This window comes from Stegodyphus dumicola, chromosome X1 (genome assembly GCF_044657685.1).
Source record: "Stegodyphus dumicola isolate Sdum_Otavi_A_Nest chromosome X1, ASM4465768v1".
NCBI lineage: Eukaryota > Metazoa > Arthropoda > Arachnida > Araneae > Eresidae > Stegodyphus > Stegodyphus dumicola.
Window position 1 is genome coordinate 249627190 of NC_140780.1, and position 24472 is coordinate 249651661.

A 24472-nucleotide genomic window follows, 5' to 3' on the forward strand; every position below is an offset into this window, starting at 1 on the left:
TCTTAAAATAATCTGTAAAACTGAGATTCTTAATTTATTGTATTTTAAACACATTTGAAGAATGAAACTGAAATAACACACACAAAAAAAAAAAAAAAAAAAAAAAAAATAGAGATCTCGAATATGTGTTCAGTAACACGTGGCTTCTTCAATTTTTTTGAAAGGTTCTTCTTCATAGCTTTCATCATCACAACCAGTAAATAAATTATACTTCTGTGAACTGCTTGAACTGGATAATTTCTGAAAAAAAAATTTTAGGATTTAATCACATTTTTTAGCTTTTAATCATATTATGAATCTAGGTAGCATTTAGACAGGGTTTTTTTTTTTTTTTTTTTTTTCCCTTTAGTTTCAGCTTAAATTCCCAGCATTAATTTCAAAGTATACCTTCAGCACTGATTGCTGGTTTAGTTTTTAAGGGTAATTAAAAAAAGTTTACTTCGTATGCTTTAACATTTCAACCCTTACTTAACAGCACATGATTTCCTCATCAAACATATATATATATATATATATTAATACTTGACAGTTGTCTTATGATGCTATAATAATTCAGTTAGAGATGCCAATGTATCTGAATCGTATATTGTTTCGAATTAGGCTAATAGATCACGGCACAAAGCATATGAGGGCCATCCATTTTTGTTGTAATTCAACACTTTTGTATTATTTGTCTAGACGAAATGATATTAAAAACTGGGAAAGGAACCTATTGCAAGCAGAGTAAAAATAAAGTGTCGAATTTCAGCATTGTTTTTAAGATTGAAAGATCTGGGCATTTAGAATAGCAATGTAAATATTTAAACCTAGGATATACTGTTCTGCATGATTAGGCTTAGATTCAGATGATTTGAGCTCGACTTTTAAGTGGCAGTACTGTCATAACTCCTAATTCATTCTGGGGGTTGCCCTGATCCGTGAAGGTTGTGCATCCCTGTTGCTCTCGCTTGACTATTGTCACGTGTCTGTCGTTTGACGTCCCCGCCTCGTGCGGACTATTGCCTCGCTATGCCTAACGAACACAGCGGTGTTCCTTGTTGATCAGACCTATGCTGGTCTGTACTGCCTTGGGTATTCAGAGGATGATGGTGGAGAAAAAAAACTTTTTAATGCTCTTAGAAACATGGATGAACTCCAGCAGCAACTGAGAGATGGTAAACCTATTAAAGCCGCTTTACGAAGAGCAGAAAAGATATTCTATGCGATTGCAGAATCTGAAGATTTGGGACGAGAGCAATTTAACGATCCTGAGCATGCCAAGCTGTTTCCAAAGGAACATAAGTTCACTGTTGAACTTCTCCGGCGGCAAAATATTCGAAGAAATAGGTTTGCTTCAAAATCAACACATACTGATTCTGCTCGTAAGATAGACTCTAAACCAAAATCAACACCTACTGATTCTGCTCGTAAGATAGACTCTAAACCAAAATCAATGTTGAAAGAAGATGAAAGGTGGATACAACCACAGAAAACTGATAAGATGCCTGCTGTTCGGACTCCTGGACCAAGCAAAACTCCTGTCAATACTACGTCTACTCCAAAGACTGTTGCGGTATTTCCACGAGTAATAATTTCGATGTGTTGTCTTCTGTTCCCGTTGCGGAACAAATGGACACTAATCATGAAACTTCTACGAAAGATGACTTGCCTGAAAATGCTGACGTTTCCACGCAGATTTCTAGGAAAGAAAGGGTCTCGCCGATCATCTGTCCTCGACCGGAGGTCTCATGGAATGAAATTAGAAGTCTTTTCTCCATGGAGTTCAGAAATTTACGGGTATGCTGACCAGGCAGAAAATAACAATCCTGTTTGATTTTGCCGACCAACGTGACAGAGCGCTTGCTATCCTGATGAAGAAGGAAATTCAGTTTAGCACTTTTAGAGCCAAGAAGGACACTTCTTTAAAAGTTGTTATCAGAGGTCTCACGAACGACTCTTCTACTGAAGAAATCAAGAAAGAGCTACGCAAAAATGGTTTTTCTGTGAACAAGGTAACCCAGTTCACACGGAAAATTGACGGTTCAGAAGTGAAACTTCCCGTCTTCTATGTCTCTTCAGAGAAATGATGCTGGAAGGAGCATTTACCAAAAGAAGAAGCTACTGGATCTCAAAGTGACTTTTAGCAAATTTAAAAGTAACAGGAACACTATGATGTGTTACCAGTGTCAAAGATATGGTCACGGGCAATTGTTCTGCAACAATCTCCCTAGATGTCTGAAATGCGGTCAAGGTCATCTTACCTATACTTGTAAACTTCAGAAAGAAACGAAACCTACGTGTTTCAACTGTAAACTGGAAAATGTAGCGTCGGCAAAAATTTGTGAATTTCGACCAAAGGATCGAAAAGTTGAACATCCGAAGAAGCGATCTCAATCGACCAATCAGCGAGTCCCTGATGCTGCTTCAAGCAAGCCGTCTTTGAATGAGAAGCAAGAACCTGGAAGAAAACCTCCAAGTGTGAAATCTTACTCCGATGCTGATTTGCATGGCTCACAGGATTTCGTGTTCGTGTTGGACGAAAACCTTAAGAAACTTCTTTTCAAATTTATGGAGTTTGCTGAAAAGTGTAAAATTTTGCAGTCACCTCAAGAAAAAGTGTTGCTTGATCTGGGGATCGTAGCAGAGATGATCAAAGCGAACTTATAAATTAGTTAGCTTTCGGCATGATGACTTACTAATTCTCTTTTAGTTTCTAGTGGGTTCTAACAGATGGCGCCAGCGCACGGACTTGTCTTGTGATTTTCGCATGGACTTTAGCTATCTGATGGTATTCTTCTCGTACCTGTGATGTCTGGGTACTCCTCTACAACTCAAGATTTTTCCCTCTGGAAATACTGCTCGGCATTTTTAACGTCATGTGCCTTCATGGCATTGCTTGTCATCGAGCCGGAGACGTTGCGCTTAGCGCGATATTTCGGCAATACTCGTACGGTAAATTGGTAAACTCCTAATTCGCGGTTTCAGTCAGCCGTAGTTCGCAAATCAGGAAATAAAAATGTCATTTGAAGTTTTAAATTGTACAGAAGCCGCAAACACACTATAGCCAAATGTAAAATAGAGTTACTGAAACAAACTAAGTACTAAATTCATACTAATAATCTTGGCAATATGCATGTGCCAGTGGCGTAGGTAGAGGGGGCGGTTCAAACCAGCCGACATTTTTCGCGCGAAACGCTTTATAGGGGCTAGTTATGTGGATCGTCAAGGCACGCAAATAGTAATGAAATTCTGAATTACCATACGGAATTAAAATTGAGGGGCAAAAAAACAGTTTTCGCTCTGGATACAATATTCAAAGAAATCATCAAGAGGTTCCAAAGGCTACATACTCCTGCCATACATTTTTATTCCGACGAAACTTTTGAATGAAATTTACGAATATCAACTAAATTACGATCACAGTGACATTAATAAAACAGAACTCATCACTTAGAAAGATATCTTCTAGAGAGAGTTTTATTTCCGTTATTGCTAGCATAAATGAAATAAGGAAGTTAAAAGACGGTCCTTTTGAATTTTTGCAGTTTATTCTAAAATACAGTCTCCTGAACAAGGTTCCAAGTATTGTAATGCAGTAGAGTTCCGCAAACTCGACACAATGTGGACTGAGAGACTGTCGAGTTTTACTGAATAAGGTATGGGTTTTTCAGAACTCTTAATATTTAACTGTAAATTACTCTAGATATTTGTAGCATAGTATTGGACTTGGAAAAATACAGCATACGATTAAATTATTGTCGATTTTTTTTACGTCAAGCTCTAGCACAATAGGAGTCAAAAAGGACAAATACCCTGAGAAAAGTGGGTAAAAAACTTGCATATAAAAATGAAGAAAAATTAGTAGTTCTTTGGTAGCAAAATATCGTGTGATGATAGATTGTCTCTCACACTCATTCCGTTGTCGTGCAGCTGCATCTCGTAGGCGAAGGAGGAACAAAATGTCCATACCAGATGCACCTTGCTCCCCTCCATGTAACGGAGCATTCCTTTAGCGGCTTTCAGTCCTTCACTATGACTCATCACTTTAGCTTTCCCATTGTTTTCTGATAGATCTTCATTTTTATCCACATTGCCTTTCACCAATGCAATTGTTTCTGCATATCCTAAAATTTCACAATTTTTCATCTTATCCCATCCATTCTTCAACATCAGTAATTTCTTCGCAGCCTGGAATTTCTTTAAGTAAGCCAACTATTTCACAATTTTCTCTCTCTGCCCTGCTCTCGAAATATTTGTTTCCCGAATGGTCTAGGAACAAACGAGGTTCAATTGCTCGATTTCACTCCAAGAATGAGCTCAATACCCAACATATCTATTTTCTTCAGTTTTTCGATCAGATCACACCCTTCCTCCTTCTTCCATGATCACACTCTTCCTATTGGCTAGGACAAGAAATGAAAGAAGTTTACGTCTGTATTTTCCCTTCATTGCCTCCAAAACGCCCTAGTCCATCAGCTGATACACTGAAGTTACGTTAAGGAGGGAGAAGTATGGCTCTTATATCTTTGTCTCGTAACTGTTCTGCGTCAGGATGGGATGCGGCATTTTCTAGAATGAGAATCGCCTTCCTTGGTAATTTTTTTAATTTTAAAATTTATTCCACCGATGTAACGAACTGCTGCTGAAACCAGTCATTAAATATTGCGCCATTTGAGCTTATGGCTTCCTGCTGGATGCCGAGATTGTGATTCTCTCCTTGTTTCTTTTGTAGCCAGGTGCCGATTTTTCTTCCCTGGATACCAGCGTTTTCGAAGGTAGCATTTAAAAATTCAAACCGGTCTCATCACAATTATAAATTTTATCTCCAGATATACCATCCTTTTCAATTAGTTTGTGGAAATTATCCTTGAATATTCCAGTATTTTCCAAGTTATTTGAGAGCTTTTCCCCACAAATGTTTAACGGTCTGATGGCGTACCGCTTTTTCCATCTGTCGAGCCAGTTAGCACTAGCAGTAAATCCAAGCTCTCCCTTCTTGAAAATCATCATACAATTTTAGGGCTTTCTCTGGTAAAATTAATCCTGAAATGGGTGTCCCTATTCCCTTTGCTGCCTGAACCACAAATAAAGCGCCTCCCTCACTTTTTCCGTATTCACCAACTTTCATACATTTTCTTTCCTTTAAACTATCCGAACATGCTTTTTTCACGCACCAAGACTCGATGTCGGACCTCTTCTTTCCCCACCCTATCAAAGTAGTCTGTCCAACACCTAAATCCATGGTAATTTTGTTTATACTTTCCCCTTTGTCCAGTCTGTTTAAGGCATCTAGCTTCATTTCCATTGTCACATTAATTTGTTTTTTTTTTTTTTTTTTTTTTTTTTTTTTCTCTTTTCGGACGACATTTCACTCCTCAGAATATCAAAAGTTTCCCCAAATATGTAACACCTATACGCCTGGATGTGAACTGAGGAATGATACCCGCAATAAACTGGTATGAGTTTAGTTTGCAATCAGATACAGTCACAAAACTTCAGACAAGTCTTCCAATACCAATATACCAATAATGAACTATTGCTGGTTTATCGCGCGAAGCGCGACGTATCCAACTCTGCTGAAATAATGCCATGAGAGCAGCAATTGAGATTGTAACCTACGTGAAGGGTATTGTGTCCGTGGGATGGTGACTAAAGTCCGGGAGAAGAAGGTGTTATCGATGTTACACCATGAGGTGACGATCAGCGCAGCTACACCTGACGTTGCTCAGGAGTAACTGAAGCTCTGGCAAACAACGTCTAACAAATACTAAGAAAATAGTTGAAAATGATTACAAGTCGTACGTTACTTCTAACGTTTCGCAACAATATAAAGGAATGTGAGCCTGCGGCTAGCCGTTATCTGACTTTCTATCCTCGAAAAAAGCAAACAGCGTTGCCAGGTTTACTACACTATATCTTGAAATTTGTTTGGCAGTTCCAAGATCTAATGGCATAATGCGAAAACAGCAAAAACACTCAAATCTTTGAGCAGAACAGGAAAGATATACGCATAAGTAATAATTATATATACTGCATGTAATATTTGCTAGAGATATCCTAAAAAGTTCCTAAAATGTTGTCGAATTATACGGAATGTCGAGATATCGGCAGTCGAGTTTCCGGGACTCTACTGTACTTTCCTCACAGCTGCTGTAAGTGCTACTAGTTGTGAGAAAGTTTTCTGAATAAAAATCATTTCTTCCTTTTACGCTATACAGACGATTTCTGGCCACGGCTGTCTCAGTCAGCTTCTGCTATCTTAAAACATCTAACGCTACAATCCTCCACCTATTGATACCAACGTTCTTTAACCACATTTTCCACATTGTCTAGCCACCTCGTTTCCTTCTCTTTCCCTCTGGCATTTGGAATGTCAATTTTTCCACTGGATTTTCATCTCCATATTTGTGTATCCTAGCCATCTTAGTTAAGAGGCTTTAATAACTTTTATTATATTTAGTTCTCTAAATTTTTGCTGTAGTTCAAAATTACGTCTTATTCTTTACAGTCCATTTTTACTCAAAAATTTCTGAAAATCTTTCGTTCAAATGTCATTACTCTCTCTTCGTCTGTTCTATTCATTGTCCAGCCGTCACTCCATAAATACTATAGGTCTCACACAACTGTATATTATTTTTACTGCTTAAGTATTTTGACTTGAATAGGTTTCGTAATCTATAATAGCATCTGTCAGTCATGTTGATTCGGTTCTTGATTTCCGTAGTTACATTATTATTATCATTTACAGTTGTACCCAATATTTTTTGCTGCCAACTCAAGCATATAAAAAGCCTCAACTATTGCCACTTTCATTCTTCCCACGATGTCAGTGTTATCAACAAAGGCCAACAACTGCACGTAGTTTATGAATATAGTGTGTTTTGTGTGTGCATGCCCGAGTCTTTTATTGCATTTTCAAGGGCGATATTAAACAGCTGGTAGGCAAGAGAATCGCCTTGCTTTGATCCTTTTTCAGTATAAAAGAAATATCTCATAATTTAGTTCCCAGATTTAGTCTACATTTTACTTTCCTATGATTCATCTTTATCAGATTCGTAAATTAAAAATAATTTAAGAACTAAAAATATTTCTTTTGCACTTAAGAAATCTTTCTATACTGTGTACATTACAACAACTGAAAAGCAATCAAGTACGTTTCTAAGATGCCATCGATGGTTTTGCGAACAAACAAACAAGGGAAAAACTCTTTAAAGTTTCAAGCCCAAAGTTTTACGTCCAAACCCAAACCTTTTTCTTTCTTTTTTGTTCTTTTTTTTTTTTTTTTTTTTTTTTTTTTTTACAGACACATACACGTTTTGAGAGCATTTGGTCTAACGCCATTTTGGGCTGAAAATATTTAAAAACAGCATATCTTTAGAATTTCCGATAGACACTCTCGCGCGCTAGAGATAAAAGTATTTTATTACCTACAGTGTTGCCGCTGCTCGCTTTGAAATCGTTGAGTTTTTAATCAAAAATTCGTAAAGTTTTACAAAATATGAAATAGATAATAAAACAAATTCCAAATTCGGGCTTCCAAGTGCTCATACTCGGGTGGAAGGCTACGTTATTAAAATTTTGATGGTTCTAGATATCTTTTTTTCACAATGCAAGAAACATGCATATGTTTATGCAAATTCTTTATTGCTTAATTTCTTTAAATATAAAGCAGGGTGATAATATTTCGACAATTCGAAAAGTGGTTCAGACTTTATAGTGATTCAACGCAAAATCTTGTTTTAAGACAAATAGACCTTCTTGGCTTAAAAAAAAATAAAAAAGGAGATCAAAATAATACTAATTTTAGAATGTTGGAATTAAAATTTTTCTTAAATATAGATAGAGCTCAATTAATTTCCCTTTATGTCATTTTAATTTTTTTAGTTATTTTTTGTATATAAGAGAGGCGAGAAATTCAGGAACTATTGAAGGCGGAAAGAGCTCTAGCTATGTCACTGGCAAATGCATAATGGAGAAGGGAATAGTCTCCTTCCTTCTTCCATGATGTGCACGCGTCTACTCTTTCCCATCGCATATAACTAAATAGGCGGGGACTTCGGAACCTTATACACAGTCTCAGATTACAGGTCATCAAAGCGCTTTTCTTAATTCATCTGCTTTGATTTTTAGTTGTAAAAATGGGAACGAGGGACTATGGCTATCAGTGGTCAAAGCATCTGACTTTCCCTCTACTCGCACACCTATTTTTACACTTAGTATATCTATTGTGGTTTTAGAAATTTCCTTATTCTTATTAATGACATTCTACTGCAGCTTCCATAGTTAGTTATTTCAGAATATAAAGAATTGTAATAAATGTTGACCATTAGCGAAAAAGCAAACGTTTTGTTGCGTAATCAAGACAATATTGTTTATTTTGAAATAAGAATTTTATTATTATTATTTTTATTTTTCAGAAGTGTATTTTTGTTTTATTACTGTGTGAATTTTGTAACTATATTTCTTTTTTTGTGTGGCAACAACACTTCTGTAATTCTTCGATTTGCTCTTTTGGATGTGTGCCAAGTCAGATGCCGTGCGCACATCGGTTGTTTTCTGAAGATGAAACATGTTATTTCAGAACGTTCTAAAAACTATGTAAAATAAATGTTTTGTTTTCTGAACTCGAATATGCAAACGTTTTTTTTTTTTCAACATAAAAGCATGGCGTCCGTTTGACAGGACGTTTGTGTGATTTCGAGTAGTTTTGATAAAATGGAATTGTTAAAAGCAAAACGTAAAAGTGAACATGCTTAGTTTACATTAACTACCGAAATTGTGGAAGAAGAATTGCCTACTTGTACCGATCCCGAGAGATTCCAAGTGCGGGAACTGATTGACAAATTTGAACACTTGGACAGTACTCAAAGCAGTGTTCTAAAGAAAACCAAGGAAGCTGATTTTGAGAATGCATTTAATACGGCTAAAAAAGGATACAGAGATTCTTTTAAATGTAAAACTTCAGAATAAAATTGGACAGTTGAATTTGATAAATGTTACTACAAATATTGCTTTAGTTTCGATTTCGGATGCTAAAGAAAATAAAAACAGGAAGTTCAAACTTCCTAAACTCGAACTGAAAAAATTCTCTGGAAATGCAAGAGAATTTTTAGGCTTTTAGGACCAATTCTCCAAAATTCATGAAGATGCAGATATTGTTCCGGAAGATAAAGTCTTGTACTTAGTGCAGAGTGCTGTACTTGGCTCCAAGGCAGCTCAACTTTCAAACAGTTTCCCTATTACCGCCGCGAATTATCCCAAAGCTATCGAGCAGCTGAAGGAAAGATTTTGTAGAGAAGACCTGATGTAGATTTATGTACGAGATTTGCTTAGGCTTTTTACGAAGAATTCTGCAACAGGCAGAACGGCGTCGGACTTAGGAGTACTTTACGATAGTATGGAAAGTAAATTACGAACGCTGGAAAGCTTACGACACACCAAGGAAAGGTTTGCTGATTTCTTGGGATCTTTAGTAGAGTCGTGCTTACCTGAGAACATTCTACTTGCCTGGGAGAGGAGTCGGAACTTCCGAACAAGGAGAGGAAAATGTGTTTTTTAAGGCATGAAGTAAAATCGGAAGATATGATTCAATTAGCTCAATCAGGATTTACTCATTCTATTAAACGTGTAAATAAAAATGATATCTTAGGTAATTCAGATTTAGCAACAGCTGCCGCACTGGTAAGTACGAATGAAACCAAAGCAAAATGTTTGTATATTTTGTGGTATGCCTCATATGAGTGCTAAGTGTTTTAAAGCTGAAACTATGAGCTTAAATGAAAAGAGGCAAATTGTACAAAAGAAAGGTTTAATTTTCCTGTTTAAGAATTGGTCATTTAAAAAACCAGTGTAAGGCCAGTATTAAATGTCACATTTGCAGTTGTGATCATATAAGATTTATGTGTCCTCAGAATGTTAATTCCGTGAAACAAAATGACTCTAAGTTGAATATTTCCCTTTCTAATAATAGTTAAAGCGAGAAAGATAATTTGCAAACTTTAAGTATTTTAATTAAAGACCGAGAGAGAAAAATTAGGATTCTCTTGGATTCGGGATCCCAACGATCATACCTTGGGAAGAAAATTGTGAAGTGAATGAAAGCTGATCCTATTCGACAGGAGAAAATAATTCATAGTTTGTTTGGGGGGGAGGGAAGTTGAACCCGTAACCCATTCTATTTTTGCTATTGACATAAGCAGTTTAGATAACACTTTTAGGTGTTGTTTTGAAGCTTTTTCAGAAAAAAAAAAAAAAATGCGGATTTGTCCCAACCACTAAGGATACTCAGATTATAGAGGAATTGGAGAGCAGGAAAATTGAGGTCAGTGACACATTTTGTGAGGAATGTGATTTATTGATAGGCACAAGATGTCATTGGTAAATTCTTAACTGGCGAATACCTAGAATTACCCTCTTGTTTAATTGCAGTCAAAACAAAAGTGGGTTGGACGGTTATGGGTAAAGAAATGATACTGTTAGGGATAATGGCCTAATAAGTCTTTCCCTACATCTAAATAATGCTTCTTTGAAATCTTTATGGGAGCTTGAAGTTTTGGATATTTCCGATCCGCGGCAAAGAACTAAAAGGAAAAATGCTCATTGCGACTATGAGATTGATTTTCAGAATTAATTAACTATTCGCCCCGATGGTAGATATGAATTAAAGTTACCCTGGAAATGCGTATCATCAAAAATGATTAAGAGTACAAAAGAAAATTATTCTTTGAAAGAATATTAAGTATTTAGAGAGTGGAAAAATTGAAATATTATAGAAAGCGTTCCGGAAACGGAACTAAACAATAAATGCCACTTTTACCACACAGACCGGTTATTAAAATCAATAGTGAAACCACTAGGGTAAGACCCGTTTTTGATACTTCTTCTTGTGAAAAGGGAAAACCATCTTTGAATCAGTAGAATTTAGTGAAAGGATCTAATTTAATAAAATTAGTCCCTGATATTTTAGACAGAATGAGATTTTTTCCTGTTTGTCTGAGTGCAGACATAGAGAAAGCATTCTTGCAGTTAGGAATTTCTCCGAAGGATAGAGATTACTTGTGATTTTTCTATCCAAGTGATGAGGGAGAAATAGTGTATAGGAACTGCAGAATAGATTTTGGGGGTCCCTTGCATCCATATCTACTAGGTGCTTCTATTAAGCATTCGTTGGATAGTTGTTCATCTGAATTTGTAGATGTGTCTGAAAAACTGAAAAATTCATTCTATGTAGATAATTGCATAACGGATGTTAACAATATTGAGGAACAAGAGGATTTAATTCAAAAGGTCAAAAGTCTTATATGGAGAGGCAAATTTAATTTACGGGGATGGGAGAGCAATGTTGCTTCCAAATATACTACAGAGCATTCTGGGGACTCACCACTTCTAGGAATATTGTGGAATTTAAGACAGCGATACATTAAGGTGTAATATAAATGTAAATATTGTTCCTTTGTATTTATTTAGCTATTTTTAGTAGAATTATAGTTAAAATTGTTTTATTTCCCTATGCCATGCAGCGCGCAGCGAGTTTTAAGAGAAAGCTACACCGAAAAAGTAAAAATACAGGAGCACGCGCATTTAACATTTAATAAATAGATATCTCCTAATTGTACTCTTTTGCTTTCCAAAAACCTCGAGAAAATACCAGAATGTTCTCGTGCATGATTAAAAAACTTATAAAAGCAGGAGAAAAACATCTCAGCTCAGTTGTTTACTAAGTTTTTGTTGTTGACTGTGGCGAATTCTCTGTGAGATCGGATTAGCTTTCTCTGCGTTTTGGATAGAGTTCTATTTAACGTTTTAGTAGTTTAAAATATAACTACTGTGTAATATTGTGATATTGTACGAATATCTGTAAGAAAAATGTTCAGCATTTTGTTTTATTTCTTGTGATAAGACTAAATTTTGTTAACTTTTTATCGGACTTGTGCATTCAATCTATCACGAACCCGTATGGTGTCAGAAGTGGGATTTGAATGCCAATCACAAGAGCGATTGAAGAACAATTAAGGCAATTCATGGCAGCCTTTGCTGCATTTAAGGAAGAAATGAAAGATTCTGTTAAAGGAGATCGAAAGCTGTTAAGGAAGAAATGAAAGCGAGCCAACAAGAGATGAAAGCTAGCCAAGAATTCGTTAAAGGAAAGATGGAAGCTGGTCAAGTAACTCTTAAAGGAGAGATGAAAGCCGTTCAAGTAAAGACGGATGTTGTTAAAGCAGAAACGAAAGTGGGCCAAGAGGAAATGAAAAGAGAAATCACCTGCATAATAGAAAACAAATTTGAAGCTATGGAAGACGGAATTGACACGGTTGAAAATAGAGTTGGAGAAATTGAAGAAAGAGTTCCTGCCGTTCAACAACAAATTGATGACAGAGTTTCTGCAGTCGCCAAAGAATTTAACACCTTAAAGAATTTCATAGCGACAGCAGGAAGCAATTCTGATGGATTTAAATTTTTATCCGTGCCTTCTCGCTCCTCCCTGAAGTTATCCACATATGATGGGGAGACCTCTTGGAAAGTATATAAGACACAGTTTTCTATAGTGGCGAAAGCAAATGGATGGGATCCCCAAGCTAAGGCCTGTCATCTCGCCGCTTCTCTGATAGCAGACGTAGGGGGTATCCTTCAGACTTTTCCCGAAACAAAAGGCTAGATTTCGAAGCTCTGTCCGGCGCGTTGAAGCTGCGCTTTGGGGAGAAGTGTTTAAAGGACTACAGCAGGCTTCAATTAAAATCCCGTCAACAGAAGCCATCGGAAACACTCCAGGAGCTCTCCAGGGCTGTTGAAAGGCTGTCCCATCTCGCCTTTTTGGAGTGCTCGACAGAAACAGGGGATATCCTGTCCCTGCGATACTTCATGGATGGCATCCGGGACCCTGAAGTTTAGAAAACTCTTATGAAATACAGAATGGCGGATGTCAAGGACTTAAAAAACGCTCAGTGTACGCCATGAAGTTCGAGGCAGCCCAGCGAGCAACTCGTAGAGACCGCCACCCAATCAGATCTGCTTGAAGCCCAAAAGCCAGAGGATCAAATGGCGTCTTGTCTAGACGATATAACCAGACAACTGAATGCCTTGAGACGGAACATTAGTGACAAGAAACCAACACTAAAAGTGCTAGAACTGTGGAGCTGAAGGCCACGTACGCAGAAACTGCAGAATTCTCCAGAGCACGAATGTTAAGACTGCTCCTAGCAAGAAAGAGGGAAACTAATTAGTGTCCATCTCGCGGGGCGGAGGTTTCCATAAATTGGGAAGCCCCATTTTTAAAGCGCTTCAGATTTCTGCAATGAGTGGCAGCAGTAATGGACTCTTCATCATGGGACATATCATTGGAGTTCCCTGCAATATGACCATCGATACAGGAGGCAACGTTTCCATCATCAGAAAAGATTTTGCTCAACAACTGGTAAACTTATCTGGACGCCGCCCTGCGTTACCACCCAGACTGTATACGGCCAGAAGATTGATATCGAGGGAAAACTAAACGTTAACGTCGCGTCTGGAATTGCCGCTTACCATCATACAGCATATGTGATAGATATTACAGATCCTTGCCTACTCGGATTGGGCTTTCTAAGGAAATACAATTTTCCTTGGACTTTAAAAAGAACGAACTGCATTCTGCCTCTGGGGACATAGCTCTTTCCGGAATCAATGATAAAGGAGTGAAATCTATCCACAAAACCATAGCTCAAGACGGTAATACAATACTCACAAGAACATAATTTTTACTTCCTGGATCAATAGCCGAAAATAGAAATTTCCGCTAGGGTATCATAAAGCATCCCAAGAACTGTAACAGCCCGAAAGGAGTACTAGTAGCCCAGCACTCGTCGACCTGTCGAGGACCGTTATCCTGGTAACAGTTGCTAATGTAACTGGGAAGGCGAGAGTTATTAAGAAAGGTGAAGTGATTGCAGCATGTACTCCAGTGACCAGAGTTAAACTAAATAATAACACTTCGGAATACATGTCTTCCGAGAGCATTACATCGAAGTTATTGCAGGATGGGCAATTAAGCGATGAAGAGAGGAATGCTGCCGAACGTGTCTTTCAAGATCTTCAAGATGTTTTCTCCCACTCATCTCCTGACGTGGGTCGAACCGGTGTGATATAGCAGCGATGTAATCGAGCCTTCAGCAAGTCCATGGGCATCTCTCACCGTCCTCGACAGAAGGAAAGAAGTTCAACAATATTTTGTGTTGACTATCGCCGCCGGTTAAACGAGGTTATGAAGAAGGATAGCTAACCTCTTCCTAGAATTGACGATATTTTGGACATACTTTCGGAAAGCATTCTTCCGCACGACAATTTCGGTTTTCATAGCTCAATCTAAAGATTGGATATTGGCAAGTAGAGATACATCTTGACGAGCGAGAAAAGACGTCATATACTACGGAACAAGGCAGTTCAAGGTGATGTCGTTTGGACTGTGTAATGAGCCATAAACGTTCAAACACCTCATAGAGACTGTTTTAAAAGGTCTTTACTACGAAGCCTGTCTGATATACCTGGATGACATCATCATTGTCAGAAAGAGTTTTGAAGAAAATCTAGAAAATCTTAGATAGGTACTTTAGAAACTAAAGCCAATATAATGTTGAGTACCGCTAAAGGCAAATTATTCAGAAAGGGAGTGACTTACTTCCCTCGGACATGTCATCTCTGCTGAAGATGTGTGCACGGATCCTGAAAAGGTAATACATTGTAATACATTGGGGGTACACTCAGACCCTCCTGGTCACGAAGTGGCCTCATGGTCAAAACAAAGAGTGACCCCAAAAGAACATCAGATGCAAAATAAATAATGCATAATATAAAATATAAAAAAGATGCAAATAATACACAAATATAAAACAAAAATAGGGAAAAACATATAACAAAAATCAGGGTACAACAATAAGGGCTCACGAACATACAAACAAAAATTAATACAAAGGACAACATCAGATCAGTTACCAATTCCAATTACACCTCGATTTGCATTAATAAATTTAAGGACATCTTGTGCAAAAGATATAAAAGCCTTGATATCAAAATTATCATTATATATAGCATTATCAATTTTGTAAAGCTTCCTCTGATCGGCGAAAATAGGACAGTCCTCCACAAAATGTTTCGCGTCTCCAATGGCATTAAAAGAAGCACGAAGCTCATTATTTTGTAAGTTGAATCTCTTAAAATAGGGAAATCTCTCGTGGCGAGTAAGAATTTGATTTAAATCAGTATTGTTAAAAATAGCCATTTTGTTAGAAATTCTGATAATTTTCATTTATCATTTATTATTTGGTGAATTTTCCCATAGGATTTTCCATTTGTCAATCTAAAATTTCTTCATATGTGTGGTGGCCATCTGTTTAAATCCTGAAATTCAAATAAAGGGGATATCCATATCGGAGGCTGCCTTCTTGGCCAGACAGTCGGCCTTCTCGTTTCCAATATGCCCCATATGAGCTTTGATCCAGTGCGGTTTTACATCTAAATACCCGTTCAAAGTTTGTAAACAGTTTTTGATTTTCAAGATGAAGGGATTGGCGTTGTCTGGACGGGAGAGAGACTGAAGCAGCGACAAACAACATGTGTAAATATTAATGGTATTTTGAAAAGTAACGCATCTGTTAATCCAAATTAAGGCTTGATATAGAGCCTCGCACTCTGCCTGAAGGATAGAATTATGGTTATTTAATGTAAATTTCATATAGTCGATCTCGACACCAAAATAATATACAACAAACGCTGCTCCAGTCCTTCCCTCAATCCCAGACCCGTCTGTATATAGAATCCTGAAAAGATGTCAGCCGTTAAAGACTGGAAGCGTCCCGAAAATGTCCATCAGCTATGCGAAGCTTCCTAAGGCTTGGCACCTACTATAGGAGATTCGCAAAGGACGTTTCTTCCATCGCAAGACCTCTTCACAAGCTGACAGAGAGCAAGCAAAAGTTCTTGTGGGCAAAAGAATGTGAGGATGCATTTAAGAACCTGAACGAAGCTTTAACATCTGCTCCAATCCTGACGTATCCTCAGCTCGACAGACCATTTATTCTCGACTTGGACGTTAGCAATAAAAGTGTCGGTACTTTTTTGTCAGAAGAAATAAACGGCCAAGAACATCTAGTGGCTTACTGGAGCAAGTGCCTGTCTAAACCGGAGAGGAATTACTGGGTCATCAGGAAAGAGTTGCTCGCCATAGTCAAAGTCGTTGAACATTTCCATCATTATCTATACGGCAGAAAATTCCTGCTCCGCACGGATCATGCATTATTGGCCTGGCTTTTAAATTTCATGAATATTGAGGGTCAAATAGCCAGGTGGATACAGAGACTCCAGGAATATGACATCACTACCCGTGATCAGAAGAGATCATCACACGGAAAAGCCGACGCCCTGTCTAGAAGACCTTGACCAGAAAGCTGCCGATATTGTTCCAGGACGGTTATTCTACGCTACGAGAGTCGACAGCAAGTTGTGGGCCGCCAGATGTCGCTGCTAGTAAAAAACAGGTCTGCCCGACATCCTATATTCTCTGAGTACGGAAGTTGTCGAAAGCGCGTGAAAAAGTGTTGCCGCGCCGTCAATCAGGGTTGTGCAGTTGACGTACTAAGTAGACAATGGCTTTGTATGTGTTTTCGCTGCTGATTTTTTCATATTTAAACGAAGATTACGGTCGTAGCTCTCTGAATAGGTGGCGAATTTATAGAAAATATATTGATGCTTTTGCTCTGCCAAAAGATGTTTTCGTTGCGTATTTCAGATTGCCAAAATTTATAGTTATTTTAATTTGCGATGAACTGAGAGAGTATTTGGAGCCACATTCAGAAAACAAGAACGCAATTTCTACTGAAAGAAAAGTTATACTATTCCAGAAATTATAGATATAAATTGTAATTGTATGCTTTAAAAATGTAGAAGATGATAAGTTTATCAAGCACATAAACTTTCTTTATTTAACACAAATGTAGACATCCGATAAGCTTCTACTCAATTTATGTACAGCAAGAATTACGTTTACTTTAAAATCTAACAGTTGAATACCTTACCAATAATACTGTGAACACAAAAAGGAATGTCGTTCATTATTACGCGAAATTCACACTACTGTAAAATAAAAATTAAAAAAAAATTATAAAACTATAAAATAGCTTTATAATATCTTTTTCAGTAGCTGTACTACTACTAATGTGATACTTTCAAAAATAAGTTTTAGCTCAGAGGGGCTATTAATTATTAATTTCGTTTTGCCATTTTGTGGCGTTTCACTTTTCAAATCGTTGCCACCAAGTATTATCGCACTCTATTATATTTAAAGAAATTAAATAATGAGGAATCTACAGAATGTATGAATGTTTCTCGCACAGTGATAAAACAACGCTACTTAGAGCCATGAAATTCTGAATAACGTAATCCTCCACCCTAATATAGGCATCTGGAGGCCCAAATTTGGAACTGAGAATTTGTTTTATTATCTATTTCATATTTTGTAAAGCATTTATGAGTTTTTGATTAAGAAACTCAACGATTTCAAAGCGAGCAATAGCAACATTGTACAGAAAAAAACATTTTCATCTCTAGCGCGGGAGATTATGTATCGGAAATTCTAAAGATATGCTTTTTTTTAAATTATATGGTATTGATGTTGAATTGAATTTTATGGTTTAAGTGCGGAAAACATGATATTTAATAAATAAAGATAACACGCAAAACGTTAAATAATGGCCCTTTGGAAGTAATATAAAATCTGAAGGCTTTCAGATTTATTTATTTATTTATTATTATTATTATTTTGTGTATAATTTTATTACGTTTTAAAACTGGTTTCTAAGTGAGGACTTTCTAAGGGAAACTGGCTCGTGTACAAGTTACACATGCGGAAAGCCACAAAAACGCCGGCTAGCTCGTTCCCGGGATTCAAACCTCGGACTAAACTACCTGCGTTCAGCGACTCTACCGCTCGGCAGCTGGTGGGCTTGCTAGTAGAATTATACTGCATTATTATTGTATTATGCTATAAAGTAACAATGCTATAAGACTGAGGGTTTATTCATGGAATAGTACTTTTGTAACCTATTATAGTATTAAAAAATCATTGTTTCTTTGCAAATTTAACAACAACAACAACAAAAAAAAAAAAAAAAAAAAAAAAAAAAAAAAAAAAAAAAAAACTGCTCATAGAATTCTCATTTTTATATTGTAAAAGAGATATTGATTATTATTAGTTTTCTATTTAAAATGTGTCGAAACGCTTGTTTCACAAAGACTTCAACTGCAAGAGACCTACACTGATTATTTTTACTTTAGTACTTACACTGTGAAAATATTACTATATTTTAATTATTTTCACAGAATAAAATCTTTTGAGAAGGAAGAATATTTAAACTGAGCAGTTCTTATATATATAAAAAATTCAAGTAACAGCAATGTAATATTAAAAAAAAAAAAAAAAAAGGTGTTAGTAATTGTGTGACAAAAATTGCAAAACGAATTAATCACACATACAGGATAGATTAGTTTAATTTTGGTTATATATTTTATATTGAAAAAATATTTTCTTTCATGTTAATTATAGAATAAATTATTTAAAATAAAGCATTTTGATGCGTGTGTGATAGTTGAATGCAGCAGCAATCGGCCATACTGTAATAGCGAATGAATTTTATTTCTTTTCCTGAAAGAAATAATTTTCATAGTAAAAGAAAATAAAAAAAAAAGGGAAGAAATATTAAGAAAGAAATATTTTCTTTCTAATTTATTATGTAAAGAAATATTTTTCCAATAGTAACTGTAAAATAAATTGCGGGAAAACAGTTTTAATGTAAGCATGGGGAAAAAAAAAAAAAAAAAAAGGAAAAAAAACTTAGTTTGCTATTAGATTGTAATGCAAATTAATCATATTATAAATTTAAATGATTAAAATTGTTTATTAAAAGGATTTGAAGTAAGCTTAATTCATTTACTTTTATCTATTTACCATTGCTTTCGTGGTATCCCATATCACTCTTTATTTCTTAGCTCTAAATTCCTGAGTTAAGTTTCCCCTTAAAAAACGGAATTTTCCTTCACATAACACAGCAGCATATTCCGCTGCGTGTTGGTCATAATACTGTTTTGTGCAATTTTTTTCGAACTACAAATGCAGCGTGTGAGTTAGTGAAATAATGGGAGGATATTCCTAGAACTTCAGCCAGCGCGCGCTATAAATTTCGTCACTCGTCTGTACTGCGATTGGTCTAAAGCTCCTTGAAGCCTTGTCCCCTTTCAGTAAAGTTAAATGGACCCACCCGCCCACCAACTGAGGACCACAGAATGGCTTTCTCCGATAAGTTGTTGATAGCTGTCCATACCGGTTTCTTTGAGTCAATATTGTTCGCTTAAGTTGTAGACAGATCCAGTGATCATAGAATAGGCGTCCAGGGTCGAAGCGAAATACGAACTGCTTTCGCACGACAATTTACAACATCAATATCGGCTGACCGAGACACACGGAGTAACAAGGAAGTCAAGAAAGACCAGCTGGAAGATGACGAAATTAAACCCATAATTGAATTAATGGAGACTTCAAACAGAAAACCTACCTGGCAGGACATTTCGATCTACATTCTTACGACAAAATAATATTGGGCTCTCTGGGACTGACTCCACATTCGAAACGGCGTCTTATAGCGATAATTCGAATCAGATGAAGGAAAGGCGTTCCAATGGCAGCTGATACTTCCAAGATCCCGGATCCCCAACATCTTTAAAGAACTACATAGCAGCCCTACAGAGAGCGAAAGTAGCGGCATTGGCTGAAACAATTTTCTATAATATGATAATTGGTTTAGCAAGCAACTTCAGGGTATACACCCACGTAATTCAGCTTTTAAAGGTAGAATAAGGTTAGTATTTTAAAAGTAGAATAAGGGTAGTACTTTTGTTGTTTGAATGTTTTATATATATACATATACACATCGAAAGTGATGCGAAAAGAAAATGCCTTACCTTTTCCTGAACCTTCCCAGGAGGTTTTCTTAGAAGTATCATCAAAGGTGCATAAAGGAAGCTAATCAAAGCAACTGCGCATACTGATCTAAAGTGAGACATAAAAATATTAAATTAATATTAAAAAAATAATGTATGAAAATAACACTTTGCTTCTTACTAACTTAACAGAATTATTTTTATAGTATACTGATGTACAAATCAGGTCAGATAAATATTAAAATTCTGTAAAATGTATTTAAAATTGTTTTGGTTCAATATTACTATCGTGTTTCTAAATTTACTCTCTGCTACAGAAAGTCTGTGATCCTAGAAAAATTATTCGATCGTGATGAAATTTAGTATGACCAGTGAGAAGACAAAGATGAAGAAGTGATTCAAATTTGATAGCAGTTGGTTCAGTTACCGAGTCAACACAGGAATAGACTAATTACGTGTTACTATAATGTACAGCTTTCTCCAGTATAGCCAATCAAATATCTTCATGGCATTCCAGGAGATTTCCGCTGATTAACAGAATCTGTGCCACGAATTAATTTACCGTTGATAGATTCCAATTTCCTGCACTTAGAAAGGGCATTAGGAGTAGATACGATACGCTATTAAATATTCGTACAATACGATATTAAATATCCATTAATTTTAGCATTTTTTAGATTCGATCTATAAATTGAACATTCTCGAGTATTTCTAGCGGTTTTCCTCTTCGAATTTTTGATTTTTCTTCATAGACGTTGGTAAATTAAATTAATTCGTTTTCTGCTGCCGAAGTTTTATTAATATGACAACTTCAATGGTTGTCGAATTATGCCTTCCTGTGTAGAACACTACTATGTGTATACTCTATTTGAGTTACAAATATAAATTTGAGTTACAAATATAAATTCTTGATCTAGAGAAATGTTCGAATGAAGGCGGGAAACCGCATCCTTAAAAATGATAAATTATATTAAAATTCCTAAAAAAGTATTTCAATTTGTTGTAGGGTATGGAAGCAGAAAACAGATTGTATAAAAAAAAAAAAAAAAAAAAAAAAAAAAAAAAAAAACCACGAAATAACCTTGTAGAGTCCAGGTGGGTGAAATTCTATCTATTGGAGTAGCAGCAAATTACACAAGAGAAGGGTTAAAATACCCTTTATTAAGTCTTTTGAAAATTTACAATGCGTCAACTCGACGCTAACAAACTTCGCCTCTGCGTGGGCGGCGGTAACTGAAAATCACGTTATTAAACTAAAATTTGAAGATATTCACAAACTATAGACCTAGACTACAGGGCTCAGCGAGATCCCGTAACTTAAACCCCCTTCTACGCTACTGGTAGCTAAGCAATGCAATTAAGCCACTTGAAACAGCAATGAGCAAACGTAGTTAAGGCAGCGATGGCGATTAAAGCCTAACTTTCTCTTTCTCCTACCGAAACTCAGCTTTTAAATACCTTCTTCAAGGCAGAAAAATTTGCATTTGCTTCCGCGCGCTACAACATTTAACTATTCTGGCACTGACAATTAGGGGAATGAAGAAGTCAAACTTTAAAGTGTTAGTTAAAATAAATATAAATCCCTAAAACCTTACATTTTTCGCTTTTATCATTTCGTCTATCTAAGAGTTAAATTATTAATTGATTGTAGTTATGTGCTTATTAGAAATGAAAGTGATGAAGAACGACAAGATTGGCTCTACTATAATTCAGCTTAACTGATATATACAGTTTTAATTTGTGTAATTAATTTAATTTTATTATTTTTATTTTAATTTGTGTTTTTAATTTGTTTTAATTATCTATTAAAGATCCGATTTAGTAACTAAATCTGTCAAACAATAAAAATAACTCCTAACTGTATAACATTCATTTTCTTTGTAGGAAGGACTAGAAAACTAAGTGTTTTAAACTTACCCCTCGAATCCCAGTTTTTGCACAATAGTTGCACTAAATACTGGTCCTGAAAAAAAAAGTTACCGATCAGAACATATTCATAAAAATGTAAGAAAAATATAATGTGGCAAATGGAGTTTTAGCTTTTCCCATTCACTTTTTTGCTTGCCTTGCTTGTCACGAAAGTTCAGTGGGAAAAGCATTTAGTCAAAGAAATGTTTCTATGCTTGTGTATTGTCGCACTCTACGGGTTCGTGGATTGGGAGTAACTGACGACAACATTTGACGAAGAATCAAAACACAATTTATTCGCCAGTATTTCACAGGAGAGTTCCAGAGACGCGTTTACAATCGTCAAAAAACTACGATAAATACATTGACGGTAAACTCATGATGCACTGCTACTCCGCGTACAAGCAGGGTTTTAATAGCTTTTGACATGCCTTCGAGAACATTCTGGGGTAAACCGGTAAGAATTTGTTCTAGAATATTCTCGCTCCGTCTGTGGCATGTCGCCAAATGGGAGACTTTGCTCCAAATATGGCAACCCTGCCTTTCTTTGCCATTTTTGGCAACCCTAAGCCCATTTTGCGGGGAAGCTATCTTACCGCAGCTAAGCATTCCATAACAATGTTATAGTTACGCCGACTGGCTAAAATATTAGAGATACCATTAATACAGGACTGGTCCAACTTTAGCTCTGATCAAAGGCGATATTCTTACTGGCAAGAATTAAACGACGTTCTTGTAGAATATTAGACCATTACGATATAATATTACCTTAAATTTCGTTTGCTTTAAATGACGGCATGTTTATGCTTTGAAGGAATCTTTCCATTTCTTCACACAGATTCCAAACGGGATTGCGGATCAGAAAAGTAAGCTGACCATAGAAGCAATTTGATCTCCTAAACATGATTTTCCAAACAAATTCAGACCAATCGGGCACGGTAACAAGGCGCATTTTTCTGCTGCAAATGATTACCTGCATCAGGAAATATCGAAGCACAGACGGCTGTATGTGATCGAAAACGATATTGAGGTAAGTTGTGGTGCTGAGAACTGTTTCCAGATATACAAAGGACCCACTGTACGCCATTAAAATATTTTCGAAATCATAGGTCCACGGCCAACAACGTGTAGAGTATCGTTAGGCAAGAGGGATTCATAAATTCGTTCTGTTTGCGTTATTCTGATCTTTTTAATCTGCATGATGGAGCAGGATAGGAAATTCATCGAACCATTACTTTTCTAATCGTCAGGCTTCCACTTTTGGTGTATCGTTGATATAAGCAATTCCAATATCAGTACACGTCCTTGGTAGTTCTTGCTGTTGAATCACTTCCGTTGCGAAGTGCTGTGCATTCCGATATATATTGCGGATGTTCCTGGATTGTGCTGAGCAGCCACGATAGCCGAGTGGTATTACACTCCGCTCCTGTTTTCTCAGACCACTAGCAGCTCACACCTTCATGGGAGGTGATGGCAACTTTATCACTTAGCTCCTCCATTGGTAGCTGTTTATACTTCCAATGCATCAGATCTTGATTGAAGTTCTTCTGTAGTATGAATATTGTTGCGTGCGTACGGATTCGTCACGAAATGAATGCACAAGTCCGATGAAAAATGAACAAAATTTATTATTATCACAGCAAATATGCTTAAATTTCCTCAAATTATCGTGCAGTATTACAATATCTCATAGTAGTTATGTTTTAACTTCTCAAACGTTCAATAGAACTTAATTCAAAACAGCTAAAGAAAGCTAATCCGCGAATTCGCTACAGTCAACAAGAGCAGTTTTCTAAACAAACTCTTAAAACAACAACAAACTAATATAACTAACTAATTGAAATGAGAGGTTTTCCTCCTTTTTATAAGATTTTTATATCGCGCGCGAGAATTTTCTAGTACTTTCTCGAAATCAAAAAGAGATATTTATTAAATGTTGCATGCACGCGCTCTTGAATTTTCAATTTTCCGGCTTAGCTTTCTTTTAACATCCGTCACGCGCTGCACGGCGCGGGAAATAAAACCATTTAATTTACAATTCAACTAACATAAGCTATTTAAATACCAAATCCGTAACAATATTGTTCTTGGAAATTGTTGTAACTGTTGTTTTGAGTTTTTTACATTGTTGTAATGAAATTGTTGTGTTGTAACTTTGTAGCCTAGGTTGTTGTAGTATTGCTGTAACGAATAGTGTTGTATCGTTTTATTACATTGTGTTGTATTTATTAGTTGTTTTGATTGAGGTTGTTTTAGGAACTTGAAATTGTCATTGAAACCTTTGCTATAGTGTAACTTTCTCATATTGTTGTCATTGAAATTGCATTGTCTTGGATCCTTCTTGAAAGCTCTGATCGCTCTTCACGTTTTGTGAACTTGCCTGATTGAATTTGTCTTGCACCTTTTGGTACTTCTCTTTTTACCCTTTTCTCTGTTTTCTCCTCTGAGATTTTTTCCAAGTCCGGATTTCTTTATGTCATGTACCCTCGGGCTTTAATTCTGAAACCGGCAACGTTGCTCTTCGAAATAGTTTGTTCAATTATAGAGTCTAAGTCCAAGGATTGAGCTGAACTGCAATTTGTTGTGATGTTGTTTTTCTGTTGTGGACAGTTTGCGCCAGCTGCGT

The 24472-nt window shown here is 36.4% G+C and overlaps 1 protein-coding gene across 4 annotated transcripts in view; it reads right to left on the reverse strand.

Annotated features, from left to right (window-relative positions):
* Positions 1 to 21: 21 nt before the first annotated feature.
* Positions 22 to 24472, reverse strand: part of LOC118192252 (synaptic vesicular amine transporter-like) — a 105426-nt gene continuing 80975 nt past the window's right edge. For 3 of the 4 annotated variants that reach the window (XM_035363175.2, XM_035363173.2, XM_035363176.2), the window contains 4 exons: positions 21856 to 21901; positions 19960 to 20047; positions 19554 to 19766; positions 22 to 240 (listed from right to left, as the gene is read on the reverse strand). In XM_035363175.2, the coding sequence (XP_035219066.1) occupies positions 19572 to 19766; positions 19960 to 20047; positions 21856 to 21901 (329 nt within the window). In that variant the 3' untranslated portion in view covers positions 22 to 240; positions 19554 to 19571. The remainder of the gene's footprint in view (positions 241 to 19553; positions 19767 to 19959; positions 20048 to 21855; positions 21902 to 24472) is intronic. The other variant, XM_035363174.2, reaches the window with a different exon arrangement.